The 17,189-nt window shown below is 38.2% G+C and overlaps 1 protein-coding gene across 1 annotated transcript in view; it reads left to right on the top strand.

Moving 5' to 3' along the window:
• CDH2 (cadherin 2) overlaps window positions 1-17,189 on the top strand; it is a 118,782-nt gene that overhangs the window by 75,081 nt on the left and 26,512 nt on the right. Inside the window, exons 3-9 of the mRNA XM_050307280.1 lie at window positions 4,457-4,683; window positions 6,447-6,593; window positions 7,687-7,842; window positions 9,578-9,722; window positions 10,780-10,952; window positions 16,196-16,333; window positions 16,693-16,878. Of these exons, the coding sequence (XP_050163237.1) occupies window positions 4,457-4,683; window positions 6,447-6,593; window positions 7,687-7,842; window positions 9,578-9,722; window positions 10,780-10,952; window positions 16,196-16,333; window positions 16,693-16,878 (1,172 nt within the window). The remainder of the gene's footprint in view (window positions 1-4,456; window positions 4,684-6,446; window positions 6,594-7,686; window positions 7,843-9,577; window positions 9,723-10,779; window positions 10,953-16,195; window positions 16,334-16,692; window positions 16,879-17,189) is intronic.

Genomic DNA, 17,189 nt, shown 5'->3' on the forward strand with positions numbered 1-17,189 from the left:
GTATCAATATTCTATATTATACAGAAATATGTTCATGACAAATTGACGTTAATAATATAGCCCATTATACCATATTTCTGCTCAGTCCTTGCTTGGATCAAGTAATTCTGATGTTATTTGCCTAAGAGAAAAAGAGCAGAAGCAAAGTGTCGAAGAGTGCAAACCATCATAAGTAGCTGAAAAAGGGGTTTTATTGTCTGAGAAATGGTTCTAGGTAATTGAAGATTACTAGTCAGGTACCGGAGGTTAGACTTAGACATGTATTTTGCAGATATTGTAAATCATTCATCTCATTAGACCTGAGCATGAGTGGTAGAGATCTCCAGTGCACTTTAAATGAATTTGCATGTCTAGTTCTTAACGTTTTGTACACTACATATGTATGCATATGTTGTAATTACTTCCCTGCAAGAGTGTTAAACTGAGAGCTTCCTTTAATACCGCACAGCTTTAGATTTTCATTTTAGAATGTTGCAGTCAGAGGTTCTCTTTTATTCTTGCTTTAATAATATGTACTTGTCTTGGGTTTAGGACAGGAAAAGGCTCACAAATTAGTATACTATTGAGTATTTGTCTTAGGGTAGAATATTTAATAATAATCTTATACTAATACTAAATAGAATTTTTCTTTTGTTTAAAGACACTAGTTTTATATATCCTTGTGCACAGTCTTATTTTGAGCCTGGGAACTGATTGCATATGCTCCCGTGTTGCATATTACTGCCTTGATCTGACTAAAGGTATTCTCTTTAAAATGGAAACAATTATATTTCCTATTGTGATTTAATACTTTCTAGGGTTTTCAGATAATACACTTTTAAAAAGCAGATATTTTCAGAAGATGCAAAAGATACTCAGATGAGAAATACTTAAAAATCCACGAGTTATTTTTACAGATTGTGATACATCTGATCATTTATGCAGTGTTATTAAAACCCAGTAAAATCAGATAATTAATCTCTGCTGCATATAAAATGACTAAGATTCTGCATAGTGTCTCTAGTTAACCTTTTTAAGTGAAAAGAATCCCTGTGATTGATTGGTCAACATAAAGTGACTTACAGAAAGCATACCTCCCTTTCCTGTGGTTGTTAGAAAGAACATGGTTGCATAAACAGTCATCATTCACAGTAAAAAAAAGTATCTCTTGTAGCATTTTTGAAAAAAATCTTTGCCTAAAAACCCCTGTCAGAAATCACTCTTTGTTCATACTAGTTGAACACTGAGAAATGAAGCAAAGTGATCTAAATCAAATTTATGAGACTGATAACCGTGCAGCTGGGGGGAGAGTAGCTACTGCACAACCTGTACTCTGCTGAGGGAATTTAATTATAGATGGTTATACTTGAGTATAATTTGATAATATGTGCTCCTTGCAAAGGGAGAATAATTCTCACAAAGCATTGACAATTTTATACGTTTTTAGCAGGATACTGTCAAAGGAAAGGGATTTTCATTGAATTCATATAATACTGTTGCCTGGAGGAAGAGTATCAGTGAAGTGGCTAGCAGGGTGTTTCTTTTTTTGGTTTTATTTTTTTTGTTGCTGTTGTTTTGTTTCTATACATAAGAAGATGGGGGGTGAAAGGAATCCACTTCTTTATGAATTTGAAAATCTAAAATAGGAATATAGTATACTACTGTGCAATAGATGGATAATAATTTTTTATAAAATATGGCTGTGATATCTTAATCTTTTGGAGCTTAATGACTGATACTCATTTTAGCTTTTACCTTTTTGTAAAACAGTAATGATCAATGCTTAGATTAATACTCATTCTCTTTCCCACTCTCTACTTTTCAGAAGTAAGTCAGGGAAGAGCCAGAAGTGAATCTGGCTTGCTCTTCATTCTTTCGGTCAAGATGCTCTTCTGAGGAGCAGATTTTGAGAGCAGTCATAGCTGAGAGGTCAACAGAGGCACAGAGCTATGGGTTATATTGCTGCCTGGCTGTTATTTGGGGATTTTGGAGGAGGGGTTTGGGGCGGTTGTTGTTTGTTTGTTTGTTTGTTTGGGTTTGGGTGGGTTTTTTTGTTTGGTTGGGTGTGGGTTTGTTTGTTGGTTTTGTTGTTTGTTTTTGTTTTGTTTTGTTTTACTTAGTCTCTTAATGTGAACTGTTTCTAAGAGTGTTTTTCATAATCAGTGCTGGCACTTCAAGGATGCCCAGCTTCCTTTATTCCCGGCTTCTGGGTGGTCTGTGCCTCTGAAACCCAAGTACAATTAGCACTGTTGGTAGACTGTCCTTAAGTTCTTAAGTCACTAAATGTAGTACCTTTTGAGTAAGCTCTTCTTGGACATCTTTTTCTTTTTGTGCTAGTCAATACAGTATGTCCAGCTCTAAAGGTTGGACAATCAGAATTACAAAATTAAGACTGTGGTAATGACTTCTAGGTACTGCAATAGTTGTTTTAACTGGTAGTTTTATATCCTTGGCTTAGAATTGTGCATTTTCTCAGTTGGCTGTTGCATTTCAACCTAGTGTTTCAGAGAGCTGACTCAAGCTGCAAGGCTTATTTTGAAAAGAGTGGGAGATCAATGGGATGGTCAACATCTGGGAACTGGACCTTCTGCCTGTCAATTTTCTCTTCCCATGTGAACAGCAACCCAGAAGTTCTGACACCTTCTTCAAATCCTGCAACCCTGTAGCTTGTAGATCATAGGAAAGGAAGTCATTGTACTTGATAAAGCAGGTAGGATAGTCTTGAGGAACCATAGGGATTGCTTAGAGAGTAATATATGTGAAAACTTACATGAGAGGCTGAGTGTTAGAATTTCAAAAAAGCACTCTGCTTATGAAGAAGACCTGAAGCAACATCTCCAGAAGTGTCACAGGAGGAGCCCTACTGGTGAGGCTTCAGCCTTTTATCCAGGCAGATTGTTTTTCCAGGGTTCAATGTTTTGTGGACATAGCATGCTCTTCTCCCCAAAGTGAGGTTGGCATTTCACAGAGGAAGACCTTCGAACTCTGTGAGCCATCTGGAAAGAACAGTATCCCTACCCAGTCCAGCAAGTCCATTATTAAGAAGGTTGGTACTGTATCGTTTATTTGGAGAAGTGCTGTGCTTTGTCTCATTTTTGTACTTGCTGGACCCTCCTAAAGTACAGTCTTTTCTGTCAGGAGAGGGCAAATGGGTGATTCTGGAAAACTGAAAGAATGCAATAAGGAAAGAAATTTAATCTGTCATCTGAACATCATCTCGATCCTTGAAGTTCAAATACAAAAAAGCATGATTCTTCTTTTCAATACCTTCCTGGAAACAGTGCATTACAGGAGAAAGTGCACGATGCGTGACATTTCGTAGTGATTTTTCTTGAAAGGGACCTTTAGGTTTTGCAGCTAAATAGTTTGTGCATGGTTTAACACAATATAAAAAGTCCAATAACTGAAATGAGGCATAAAGCATCATTTCGTCTTCACCATGTGGATTTCAGCACAACCTTCATAATGATGTTTCGCATTTCTGTTGCTCATACAATCAAAATATTTCATAATGCCTTGGAAACATTAAAGAATGATCATTGATTATAAAAGCACACTTTCATTTTTTTGCTTATTATTATTTGCAGTAATACAGAAGATAAGTGGTGGTGATAAGAATTGGGTAAAGGAGGCAGTATCCGGTTATCAGTTCTGTTTTGTGCACTTCACATCATTATCTATACAATTGATTTTACTGACTTCATGTTGCAGTGTGCCTCTTTCAGACATGACAAAAGGAAGGAGGGAAGGAATTAAACAAGAATAGTTAACTCCTAAGTAGACTAATGGATATGTGTAGTACACAAAATAGCTTGAAAAAAGAAATAAAAAAGGCAAGATCTTTAACTTAGTTTTTTTCTGTGAGGTAAGTATTTACTGCCTCCCCCATCTTGTTGATGAGGGATGAGGAAACTTAGCCCCAGAGCTCCTAAGTAACCTACCTGAGATGACACAACTGGATCGCAGGCTGAACTGGGCACAGAACTTTATCTCTTAACAGATTTGTGGATTTCTGTCTTACCCATGTTGGCAGAGAACGTGCTGAAAGCACAGTTTTGTTTGAAATCATAGTTGCAGTGTAATTTAATTTTTTTTAGTGTATTTAATGAATTGACTTGACTGGATCTTTATGAAGCTTGAGGTACAAACCCCTGCAACCATCCACTGGAAACCAACTGAAATGTAGCATTGAACATGGAAGGAGATGGTTTTCTGGCTGGTGGGGGCTCGATCTTTGGGAGAAAGGCAGTCTGTCTAGGCTTAAAATCTCTACCTTGCAGTCCGCAGTAGAATATCATTGTTATGTGGACAGACCACTAAAGTACAAGTCTTAACTCTTAATTGCATGTGATAATAGCAGTTACAAGTTAAGTATTTCTGCTTTTGAATTTATTCTTAATGCATTTTATGTCACACTGAGTTCAAGTGGGCCACTTTTTAATTTTTTTTTATTCATCATTTTGTGTCTGTTTTACAGTGAGGTTTCGAAGCTGTGATGGAAACAAAAAAATACACTTTGGAAGCAGTGAGCCAGAAGATTTCAGAGTAGCTGAAGATGGTGTGGTCTATGCCGAGCGAAGCTTTCAACTTTCAGCAGAGCCCACGGAGTTTGTTGTGTCTGCTCAAGACAAGGAAACCCAGCAAGAATGGCAAATGAGAGTTAAGCTAACCCCTGAACCAGCCTTCACAGGGGCTTCAGAAAAGGTAAAAGAGCTACTAAATCCAGCATGTATGAATGTGTCTCTACAAACAGGCATAAAAATAGGGGTTTGACTCTGCCTGTCATGCACCTCTTCATAAGCTTGCTTATTAATGGACACCTGGTGCATGCAAAGCTGGAGCTTTGGAAGGAACTTCTGTAGTCTTACGCTGTAGCTTTGCTAAGGCGTGGAAAGACATGCCTGTTTAACTGTATAGGATTCATTTATGTTTGAGCTTTTTGTTTGTATAGTTTGAGATTTATACCTGAATTTAAGTCTCACACAACCATTTCTTTATTGTAAATTTCTTGGAAGTATTATAGTATTTATTCAAGTGGTTAAATATAACTGGAAAATAAACAAATCTGTGATAGAATGCATCAGTCACGTTTATTAGATGGGAGCTGTAGATTTACAGCAGTAAGTAGGAAAGCACTTCTGGCAGGGAATATTGGCTTTGTCTTGTCCCGTCATAATCAAATTGGAGATTGTATAAATTATTCATGATTCCAGCACTTACTTGTTAAGGAAGATAGTCTCCCTCTGCTGGAAGCTGCCATAGGATAAACCACTTACTATAACAAAACTCAGAAATAGCAATATGCAATTAACAACGTATTTACTTTAGGAAAGCATATTAGGTTGTCTACCTCTTTCTGTTATATTACTTGCTGCCTGCTGTTTCTTGCCTTCTCTTTTAAAGTGCTTAGTTTACAGATAAAGAACAAAATTCATTCATAGATTAACATTCCTGTAATAGGTACACATTAAAGATTTAAGCATAATGTCAAAATAGACAGTGTGGTTATGCAAGACACTTTTCCTGAGAACACACTGGAGACCGACGCTGTGTAATCATCATCTTTTTTGTTTGCTTGCATGATGATTGTGTTAAATCTGCTAAGGCGTGTTTTTGACAATGGAAATACTGTCATTTTGTTCATGGAAGTGTAGTAAAAGAGCAGATGCTTAGATATGGCAGAGCATGCCCTTTTCATTCCAGTGACATAGTTCAGGTATCCTTACCATCAAAAGAATGTAGGGTAGTAGAAGTTGGCCCTCAGTTGGGCATCTGTTTATACTCTGTGACATAGTCCATTAAAATAAAAAAAAGTTTTTCTTTTAAAATGTTTGGAAAGCATTTTTGTCACCCTTTCTCCAACCTTAGGCATGCTAACTCTGTGTGCTGTCATCCAAAGGATGAAATGACTGCAGATACAGAAGGGAATACGAAGGGAATGTTGACACCCAGCAGAGATTAATGCCCAGTGTGTAAAGTGGGTCATCTACTGCATCCATCATGGATGACATAGGTTTAAAATAATTACAGCATTAATTCTATGGGATTTAATAGGGTCATAAATATTTGAGACATTCCTTACCAGTATGTATTAAACTTCTCTTGGAACTCAAATTATGTTTTAGCACACCCAGATCTAAATTTAGTGTACATTAGCACATTACCTGAACTGAAGTTCTAACTAATGAGAAATACATAAAGGCATGCTATTAAATTTGCAAAATATTAACTACTTTTCAGGAATTGCAGAATAGTTTACACCGTAGTGCCATATTATAAATGGTTTATAATTCCCTTTCTCCTCCAAGTTTAATAAGGAAAAAAGGAGTTCTTATAATTTTGCAGTGCAGTTGCAGAGGAAAGACAGCCTTTCAGTCAATTATGTAATTGTATCTGAGTTACTTTATGATGTCTGCTAGTAATTCTACTTCTAACATGTGCTTAATTTTATCTTGTACCTGGGAAAGGACCAAAGGAAAATTGAAGACATCATATTTCCATGGCAACAATACAAGCACAGCAGCCCTCTGAAGAGGCAGAAGAGAGACTGGGTTATTCCTCCAATCAACCTACCAGAAAATTCCAAAGGACCTTTTCCTCAGGAATTAGTTAGGGTAAGGAAGTTAATAGGAGTGTGGTTCCAGTGTCCCTCTGAGAGCCCTTGAAGAGGTTTTGTGTAAATGCTGTCTTGTTCATAGTCCAGGCATTTATCAGAGTATTTTGGGTTGGCTTCTTTTTGCTAGCTCTGCATACCGTGCTGGGCTGCATCTGATTTGCTGGGCTTTAAGTTGTCCTTATGCTTCTGTACTGGTGAGAGGTGACCTTGGTTTGGGTGGTAAGTGTGATGACTTCCTTAAGTGGATAAATGGTATCTCTGTTGGTTCAGGAGTTCTCCAGTCTCCTGCACTGGAGTTCTCTGTCTGGGGAAGGGTGTGGGCATGGGCAGGAGAGGAATACACCAGGAGGAAACAGGATCTGATGAGGTGAGGACAGCAGCTGTTCCACAGGACTTTGCAGCCCAGACATGGCCATCGTAAGGAGCCCAGCACCTCTCCTGGGCTGGCTTCCAATCTTGGTGCTGGCTGGTCATGATGAATTCATTGGAACTAGGCAGAGCATCAGCCCAAGTTCGTAGGGTACAGTTTTACTCTGTTCTGTTAATGTATGTGCTGGTGATTCACCTACTCCTTACAGATGTGCTACCCTTCAGTTTTTTCCTTAAAAGATGAAACAAAAATTTAGTCTTTAAACAAAAATGGAGAGTTCCTAAAGAGCTTTTGCCAGTAGTGGAAGAGAGTCTGTAGCTTTGGTCTGGGAAGATCTAGGAAGAGGGGAAAAAACAAAACAGACTTTTTATTTCGTATATAATTTTATGATAGTATATGTTTTCTGTAAGATCTAAGTAATGCTGTTTAAGGTAAGAATACTTACTTGTTTTGGTTTAATACAATTCATGCTATTATGAGAAATAGACAGGGATATTTTCCCATTTCTGAAAAATTCATTGACCATCTTTCTAACAAAGGGTGCTTTTGAAAACTTCAAGCTTTAAACCAAGTCTTACATCATTTCCAGAATAATTATTTTTACAAGTTTAGCTTAAAAAATGAGGAGAAAAAAACCCCAGAGCTGCTGCTTGCCTCAGAAGCAGTCCCATCCAGCGGTTGTTTGTAGCTAATGTAAACTTTATCTTTTTTTGACATGTAGATTAGGTCCGATCGTGATAAAAGCCTTTCGCTACGGTACAGTGTGACGGGCCCAGGCGCTGACCAGCCTCCAACAGGCATCTTCATCATCAACCCCATCTCAGGACAGCTGTCTGTGACAAAGCCTTTAGACCGGGAACAGATTGCTTCTTTTCATGTAAGAGTTTAATTTACCATAAATCAGATTATCAAATTGAAGATGAACATCTGCTTCAAACATGACTTGAGCAGCCAGCATTTAGTTTTCTATGAGATATGATTTGAAGAGTTTGTAGCAGATTTGTATTTATTGAAGTTAATAAGGCTAACTCTTACTATATTTAAGCAGCTTATATACATTAACATATGTAAACAGTGATTAAGTGTATTTAGATAAAGTAATTTTAAAAGATTGAAATATGGATACTGTAGCTTATATTTCAAATACAGGCCATTGATCACAGTCTCCACTGAATTGTATACTTCTCAAAAGTTTATTTTTAATTCAGCAACTCAGATTAAGATGTGACTGCTATAAGAATTGCAGCAGCTGTGATTTGAGAAATGGATGGGAAGAAAAACGTACCAATTTTCATTTTAGGGGCAAATCTAAGCATTTTAATGGAATTGTAAATTAGGTCTGTCAGCTTATGAAAATGATATTCTTTGCGCTAAAGAAATTGACAAAGTAGACCACAGATTCCAGTATTAGAGGAAAAGGAAGGTTTCAAGGAAAGGGACCAGGTTGTGACCTAAAGTTGTCTGTGCTTTTGAGAAACCGTGCTGAAATCGCTACAGGAGTTGCTCAACTCCTAAAGAGAGTTTTCCAGCATGTTGTGGATTAAAACACTCCTTGCCTTGCATTCCGGGAAGCCCTTTGAGTGCTGCTCCCAAACAGAGGACACAGCAGGAGATGTCAGGGGGAGGAGGGGAGTGGGGGAAAGGCTCTCTGAACAACAGCTCTGACATCAGGAAGATTTTTACTGAGCATTTGACTTGGCGATTCAAGATTTACTGGCTTGAGAATTTACATTTTTATGAGTCATTTACAGAGTGGTGAGTTAATAATGCTGTTTTACTCCTTTCTAGTCAATTTGTAACCATAAGATCTGTGTGTATGTATATTTGTATAATGGGCATCAGCAGGACTGCTGTAGGAGAAAGTTGCTCTTTTCCCTAACAATTGCCACACTCTGACCTAAATACATAGGTTTACATTTTCAGAAAGTACTGTATTCCTTTTTTTTTTTTTTTCCCCTCTTGAGGATGTTGTAGGTAAACCTAACTGTCAAAGTTAGTCACTCAGCTCTTTTTGACAATCAGGGCGTTAAATTTAAGTATGTCAGTAACTTTGGAACTCAGTCTGTAATTTAGCTTCAGCTTAATTTTAGAGTGGAATTTCAGTATGTTCACTGACAGTGATTTATCACAAACCCTACCTTGGTGTTTAGATAACACAAATTTATTCTCTATGTTTTTTCTGTGCATTCATATCTATTCAATATATGTAAGACCAGTAAAGAATTTTTGAAAGTGATGCCAGTGTTCATTCCCTATCAGTTGTGTTTCATGTTTAATATAAATCTTGGTATTTTTTAGAGTCTGTGTTCTAATGATCATTATTAAAAGCAGAATTATATGTGGCAGTAGGCAGTGGTAGTAATCATAATTACATGACCTATGATAATTTTCAGCAAATTAAAGAAGTAAGTCTGCAACTTAGAATACTTTAGAAGTCTGAACAGCAGTTCCATTAGCAACTTGAGAACTTAAAAGTTTGATATGAGGGAACAGTGACAGATAACAAAATGCCCTGAGCTAAAAATGTCTGGCCTGAAATAATGTCACCATTATTATATCTATTCGCATCTGTATGTTGTGCAAATTCTAATACTTTTAATGATTTTTTGCAGCTGAGAGCACACGCAGTTGATGTAAATGGAAACCAGGTGGAAAATCCTATTGACATTGTTATTAATGTCATTGACATGAATGACAATAGACCTGAATTCTTACACCAGGTTTGGAATGGGACAGTCCCTGAAGGATCAAAGCCAGGTATTACATGGGCTTTTGGGAGATGGGGATATCATTTTGTAATATCGTGTTTACAGTATCATTTTGAAGGTGATGAAGGTAGTGCCTTCAGACCTTGTAATACTTTCAAAGGTGTCTTATGTGAGGAGCATAATCTCAGATATTATCTTATTATTTCACCCTATTTTAATTCACTTTTTAGCATGCTAAGATTCGTTTCCAAAAGGCAAAATTGCTACGTACGTAACCTAAAGCAAGAAAGGCTTTAAGAATATAAGTTTTGGGTTGTGTTTTTGAAAATCCTATTTATAATGTCAGAATTCTTAAATTTATTTTTATGACAGACATTGACGTTCAGTTAGTTGACAGGTCAGGGTATAAGAGACTTCGGAAATGTCACCAAATCCAGTTCTAGCTCTGATTCTCCGAGGCTTTGGAAATACTGGGATTTGAAATCAATGTCATTTGAATTCTCAAGAAAACCTAAGTGTTGTTCAGATCTCATTAAAATTCTAATCAGCTCAGACTAAAGTTTGCAGTATGGCTGAAGCCACTTCCTTAATTTGTCAGTACTGCAAAATGAATTTTTTAGAAAGGTTAGTGCAAGAAATGGGTTTTCTCACTTTGCAGTGTTGACTTGGCGTTTAAGATACATCTCAAAGACCTTTGAAAGAGAATTATTTATATTGATTTTCCCTCCCTATCAGTATGTGCACCGATTCTGAACATCAAGTATATTTCCTTTGGCCCAATTAATCACATTTGTATCTAAACATGAGATACTCTGTTGTTACAGATCTGTTATTTGTGGCAGAATTGTAGGATTTCATTGTTTATGGAACTTCTTGACTTATAAGCAAATCTGATATTTTATAAACACAGAGTATTTTTATCTCCTCTTATGTATTTTAATTATTCTGTTGGTGAGTCTTGAGTTTAGTTAGTTTGTTTTAAGTAAGGAAGGAATGTGTAGAGTTTACCAAAAGAAATACATGCTTTGACCATTGCTTGTAAAGTGATCTTGTGTAATCTGAGTGTAAACTGTTTATATAACATCAATTATTTATCCTGCTGCTAGGAACCTACGTGATGACTGTTACTGCCATCGATGCTGATGATCCCAACGCACAGAATGGGATGCTGAGATACCGAATCTTGTCACAGGCTCCGAGCAGCCCTTCTCCAAACATGTTCACAATCAACAACGAAACCGGTGATATTATCACTGTAGCAGCTGGGCTTGACAGAGAGGTATGGCAGGTCTTAATCCCATAGGCTGGGTTGCACTTAATTATTTAAAGATGCACGTCTTGGGGGTTGCAGGTGGGTGAGAGGCTGGACATGAGCTGACAATATGCACTGGTAGGTAATCGTTTCCAGGGCTTCATCAAAAGAAGCAGAGCCAATAGGTTGAGGGAGGGGATTCTCCTTTCTGTTCTGCTCTTGTGAGACCCCTCCTGGAGTGCTGCATCCAGCTCTGGGGTCCACAGTACAGGAAAGACATGGACTTGCTGGAGCAAGACCAGAGGAGGGACATGAAGATGGTTAGAGGGCTGGCGTACCTCTCTTACAAAGACAAGGGGAGAGACCTGGGGTTGTTCAGCATGGAGAAGAGAAGGATGCTGGGAGACCTTATAGCAGCCTTCCAGTACCTAAATGGGGCCTACAGGAGAGATGGAGAGGGAATTTTTATGAGGGTGTGTGGTGGTAGAACAAGGGGGAATGGCTTTAAACTGAAAGCGGGTAGGTTTAAATTAGATAAAGAGAAGACTTTCTTTACTGTGAGGATGGTGAGCCACTGGAACAGATTGCCCAGAGAACTTGTGGATGCCCCATGCCTGGAATTGTTCAAGGCCTGGTTGGATGGGGCTCTGAGCCAATGGTGTAGTTGGAGGTGTCCATGCCAATGGCAAGGGGGTTGGAACTAGATGATTCGTGAGGTTATTTCCAGCCCAGACCATTTTATGAATCTATGAAATATTTCTCCCCCTTCCTAGTCTGAACTTTCTCCCTTTCTTCACCTTGTTGACACTAGTAATTGTCCTAGGCCCAGAGTACAAAAACCCAGGGGAGAGAAAATTGGACGTACACATTCTTTACGTGTAGTCAACCTTGGTTCGGTGGGGTCATGGAAAGGATCTTGTCCCATAAGCCTGTTCGCTTTTAAGGAGCAGGTACACACTAAAACAGAGCAATACAGTTAAGGAGCTCAGGCCTTGGTGCTAAAATGGGAGCAGCTTCAGACCTTTCCTGTTGATGAGCTCTGTGGGCAAAGAGGAGATGGAAAATTAATTTGACTATATGGTTTATTCTTTCTGGAAGCTTCAGGAAGGCTTTTGTGCTCCTCTGTCCTCTTCCTTTCTCTTCACAGAGAGCTAGTAAATATTTTAAATCTTGTGAATGCTGTGTTGCTGCATTTGCAGTAATTCCCTGATCTGACTTTTGCTTATTAAAACATACCAGGAAAAATATTACTGAATTTAAAATTTGAAAAACACACTTCTAAGAAATAAACCAGTCAGCACTGGAAGCTGCATAGATATGAACTTGTCTCAAGGACTGGACACACATTTAAAAACTTTTGGGGGAAAAGAAAAATTAAAAGAATCTGTCAGTAATTCACTGCTATGTGCCAGGCAAGTCCCATTCTGTCTAGACAGTTCTTCACTGTGCTCACCACCAGAGAAGGAGGGTGCCAGATCATCTGCTCTAATTCATCCATCTGTGAGGTTGGGAATAAAAATATTTCCCTCTCAAATCCAGATCTGTCACATGGACTAACTGTTCTTTTGAACCACTTGAAAACTTCAGAGGAGATAGCATTATTTTATAAACAAGCTATAAAATCCAAACAAGTCTCTTTTGAACACATCTTGTTTCAACTTCTGTTTTACTAACCTTGTTTGAGCTCATTAAATCTGAAGGTTTTTATAAACTGGATTTGCTGTTCATTTTTTAGCTGTTTGTTTATAGTTATTTGAAATAACTATATATTAGAATAAAAATGCTTTCTGATGTTCTGGGTTGGCTATTAATATTCTGATTCATTTTAGTTTGAAAAGGGTAATCAGTAGATTTGAAAAACTAAACAGACTGTTAGATATTGCAATTAATTTTGGAGGTTTTATTAACATTCGTTCTATTTAAGTTGGTTTTGAAGAGAAGGGATTTTGAGGAAAGGAAAAAAAACCCTGAACTTTACAGTGTTGTCTTATTAAATTAAAAGAATGATGGGCAGCTTTTCCCTTGTTTTTAAAATCCCCTGGTCATCTTTGACAGATGAACTTTCAGAAGGACACCGCGATAATTCTTGAGTTTTATCACTTAGTGACTAACTGTACTGGAGGGATTTAACTCGGAAGAAACCAGCTGCCTGTGGAGCTTAGACCCTCACATTAACAACTGGAGAAGCCTTGTCATTTGCCATTGGTTTTCCTGATGAATCACTCTGCTGATACCCAAATTAGTATATATAAACATTTCTCGATCATGTTGGATAGTAATGATTAATGTTAAATCATTCAAATATTAAATTAGACTAATATGAGATAAAATGGGTTTCCTTCCCAAGCCATTGCTTTGCTTCCTCCATTTCCTGAGTCATTTTGTAGAAGTCAATTACATTAAAATGACTGGGAGTCTAGAAAGCCAGATCTGAATTGAGCAGATCTTCTGACAGTGGGCCAGGGAGTGCCCTGTTGTCCATGAACCCCAACTGGTCTGCCCACTTCTGCCATTCCACCCTTTTCTCCTAAGTGTTGTCTCTCTTTGTAAAGCTCTAATTAAGGTCATAAAATGCTAGACACAATTTTAAATTCTTAAATAATGTGACACATTATTTATGGGAGCATAAGTGTGTTGTAGGTATTAAAAAAATGAGAGTGGTTCCTCTGATAGCATTCCTCATCTGCTAGTATTTTAGATTAACATTCAAAATGCATTATCTGTGCTAACATGCACAGGAGGAGAGTTGCTTAGGTAAGGGAACTCAGCTTAAGGCAGAAGAAATCTTTCACTTGTTATCTCAAAAGGTGCTGTTTTATGAGATCCAACTATTCTTATTTCTTCCGCTATTTCTGTGGAATTCACTTCAGCATTAAAACATCTGCCTTACTGCTGGAGGAGCTGAAGAAGCCAGGGAGGGTACTTAAATTTACACGCTGACATTCCTGCCTCACGTGAGGCTAATTCAGTGAAGTGCTCTTTTATTTGGCCTGTGTTGAAGTGGAAAGATGTGAAGTGATGAGGTCTGCGTTCTTTCTTAAAGCTGCCGGTTCATTTTTGGATGTATTGCTGCTAAGTCTCTGCACAGACTGCTGACACATGCTCCCCAACTTATTCCTGGCTGCTTCTCAACCCACAGTAAAAAGAGGAGACCCACTTCTCCCAGTTTCCCCATGCTTGGAAAGTTGTGTGCTTGTTGATTTCTGAAATTTCATTCTCGGCAGTTGATCTTCTTTATGGCAGTGCTGGGAAGAGGGGAAAAAACAACCAAGCAACCAAAACCACATATGCACTGTCTTCTGGGCCACTTTTTGGGGAAAGTTTATAGTGCACTGCTTCTGTTGGAATTACATAAGAAGATTGTAGGGAAGCTGAGTCTCTGTGTAATAATAATGGAGTTTTCATAATGAAATTTGGTTCTTGGGATCAATGTGTTAAGACCCAGGTGAATCAGAAGCACCTGCTCTTTCAATAACATAGAATCATATGGCAGTGAGATTTGCTTCAATACTGCTTTAGATTTTATTGCTTCACCATAAGTGAAGGGTTTTTTTTTTTCCTTTAGGATGTTTATTTAAGCCTTTTGAAGGTCAGTTTTCAAGTATATTTTCCAAGCCAGAATTCGTATATGTATATATGCATTATTAAACATATATACTGCCTTTCTGTATACATGATGCAAGTCGTGCTTTTTTAAAGAAATGGGGGGCACATATAGTAATACACATTGGAGGTGTCTTGGAAAGGTTTATTTGTGAAAAAGGGCATGAGCATAAATTATCTTCAGTGGGAGATAGAGGTTCATGCAGCTTATTTTAAAAACTTCCTATTCAGTGACTCATATTTGCTGCTTGGATGTGTGCATAACCGTTAAATCTCTCATGTCTGTCGTACTGTCTGGCCAAAAATTGAAAGAAAGTTAGATATTACCAGTGGTACTGCCCTTACCTTTTTTTTTTTTTTTTTTTTTTTTTGTATCAATACCTGTAGTTTCTTTTTGTAAACGGTGTGATTCTTCAGCTGTCCTGCAAAGGGCCAGGAGTTGGACTCAATGATCCTGATGGCCCCCTTCCAACTCAGCATATTACATATAATATAAGATTCATATAAGTTGTTTTCATGAGAAGTAATCTGTCATATACCAACTCTTTAGACAGTGGGAGAAAATAAAATACCAAATGGGGGGGGAGAAAAAAAAAAAAAAAAAGGAAACAGGACATAAAAATATGCTTTTCTTGAAGAATTTTTGTTTTGCCAGAAGGTTTTTGCCAGTGTTAGTGAACCATTCATGAAAGTGATATTTCAGAGTAATAGCAGCTGCTTATGTTGGTGTGTGTTTTTTTGGGAAGAACTGAATGATAACATCTCTCTCAAAGGGAGGAAGATGAACTGGTAAATGAAGGGACATGCACAATATTTGCATGCAGTCAGTTAAAATGAACTTTTCAACAACTCTACACAGAAATCTTTCTGATTTTTTTTTTTTTTTCCACAAAACCTTTTCCATGTTGTTTTAAACATCTGCCCAGTCTGAGGTCAGGTCTCTGCCAGGCATTTCTGGTGCTTGAGGGACCCTGGCCCTGCTCCAGCTGTGAGGGGGGAGTGAGTGCCTGGCTTGAGGGCCGTTAGCGGTGGCGTGCACGCAGGGGGAGAGGGGGGCCACGGCTGCCATATTCGTCCAGGGTGTTTAACATTTATGGAAATAGCCTGTTTGGCACTTCCCTCCCCCTTTTTCCTAGTGCCCTTACTAGTCTCTCTGAGCTTTGACATCTTTGGTTTCCATAGAGATCATAAGAAGTTGCAGCAGCGGTTTTATCCTTGGGTTTGGCTGAAACAAAACCTTGGCAGTTGTGGCCGTTTGGCCGAGAAACCTACCTTGGCTCAGTGCTCTCAAACGCTTTTGAGGACTTACGCTGTTCTAGTATAAACTGCACTCTGGTTCCTTTTTCATCATTTGAAAAGCGTTGTTAAACCTGTGATCATAGTATTAACTGTATAAACCGGTTTGATTTTTGAGAGTAGGAAGCAGTCAGCCTGTCCTTTTCTTGGAGATATGTGAAAAAAGTCAAACAGTAGTTCAGTATACTTAGATGCAGCTTGGTGCTGTATTCCTGTGGTACAGACTTTGTTCCTGTTATTTTGGGTGATGTTAACTAGAATAAACAGTATGATAGGTTCCATTGCTTAGCGAAGTACAAGTTTGGGAACACCTGCTGTCCTATGGTAATGTTAGTTTTGTCTAAAACTTATGTTGTCATCTTGTGTTTTAGAAAGTACAACAATATACATTAATAATTCAAGCTACGGACATGGAAGGAAACCCAACATATGGTCTTTCAAACACAGCAACTGCTGTCATCGCTGTGACAGATGTCAATGACAATCCTCCAGAGTTCACTGCCATGACTGTAAGTACAGGATGGGAGTTACTGAAGGATGCACATATTTAAAACCATTCTCCACTTTTCTCATTATATTCACAGACAGTAAATATTTATTGCTTATTAAATACTGCACTGGCAGGCAGAATTGAAATATGTGCAGAGTATATATCCCTTAGATACACTATTCTGCTTTGGCCAAAAGGCAAAGCTGACAAGGGAATCAAGCCATCGGTTCTCTGGATGGCCTCAGGTAAACTTCATTAGGTAAATTGTCAGAGCTCCAGGGAAGAGAGATGCGCCTCCCCATTTTGATGAATATTTAGTATGGTGTGGCTTTCTCATGTTTCTGTAGACAAGGTAAAATGTTTTCTTGTCTTTTGCAGTTCTATGGGGAAGTGCCAGAAAACAGGGTAGATGTGATTGTAGCAAATCTCACGGTAACAGATAAAGATCAGCCCCACACTCCTGCGTGGAATGCAATGTACCGAATGACTGGAGGAGACCCGACAGGCCGGTTCACCATCGTGACTGATCCCAACAGCAACGATGGGCTGGTGACTGTTGTAAAGGTAAGAGATGCTTATGTTTCAGAGAATTAAGCAGAGATGGAATAAGTGTGAGAACACTGAAGGGGAAAAATGAGAACTCCTGAGGCCAGCACAAATCTGGAAAGAAAATGGGTGGGCACTGGATTTCTTGTGGAACTTTGCAATCTCTTTCTTGGAGTGTTACCTTGCGTATACTGTCTGTAATATTCCAACTGATCAGTTTTAAAAATCAGGCTAGGTTGTTGAAAATGATGGATTGTGAGGCTTTATTTGCCAGAAATTAGAAATTAGTCTGTGAAAAAGCATTTGCCTAGCATTTTTTGCTAGTCTAA

This window comes from Myiozetetes cayanensis, unplaced genomic scaffold (genome assembly GCF_022539395.1).
Source record: "Myiozetetes cayanensis isolate MyiCay16 unplaced genomic scaffold, myiCay2020 scf1, whole genome shotgun sequence".
In the NCBI taxonomy this organism is placed as follows: Eukaryota; Metazoa; Chordata; class Aves; order Passeriformes; family Tyrannidae; genus Myiozetetes; species Myiozetetes cayanensis.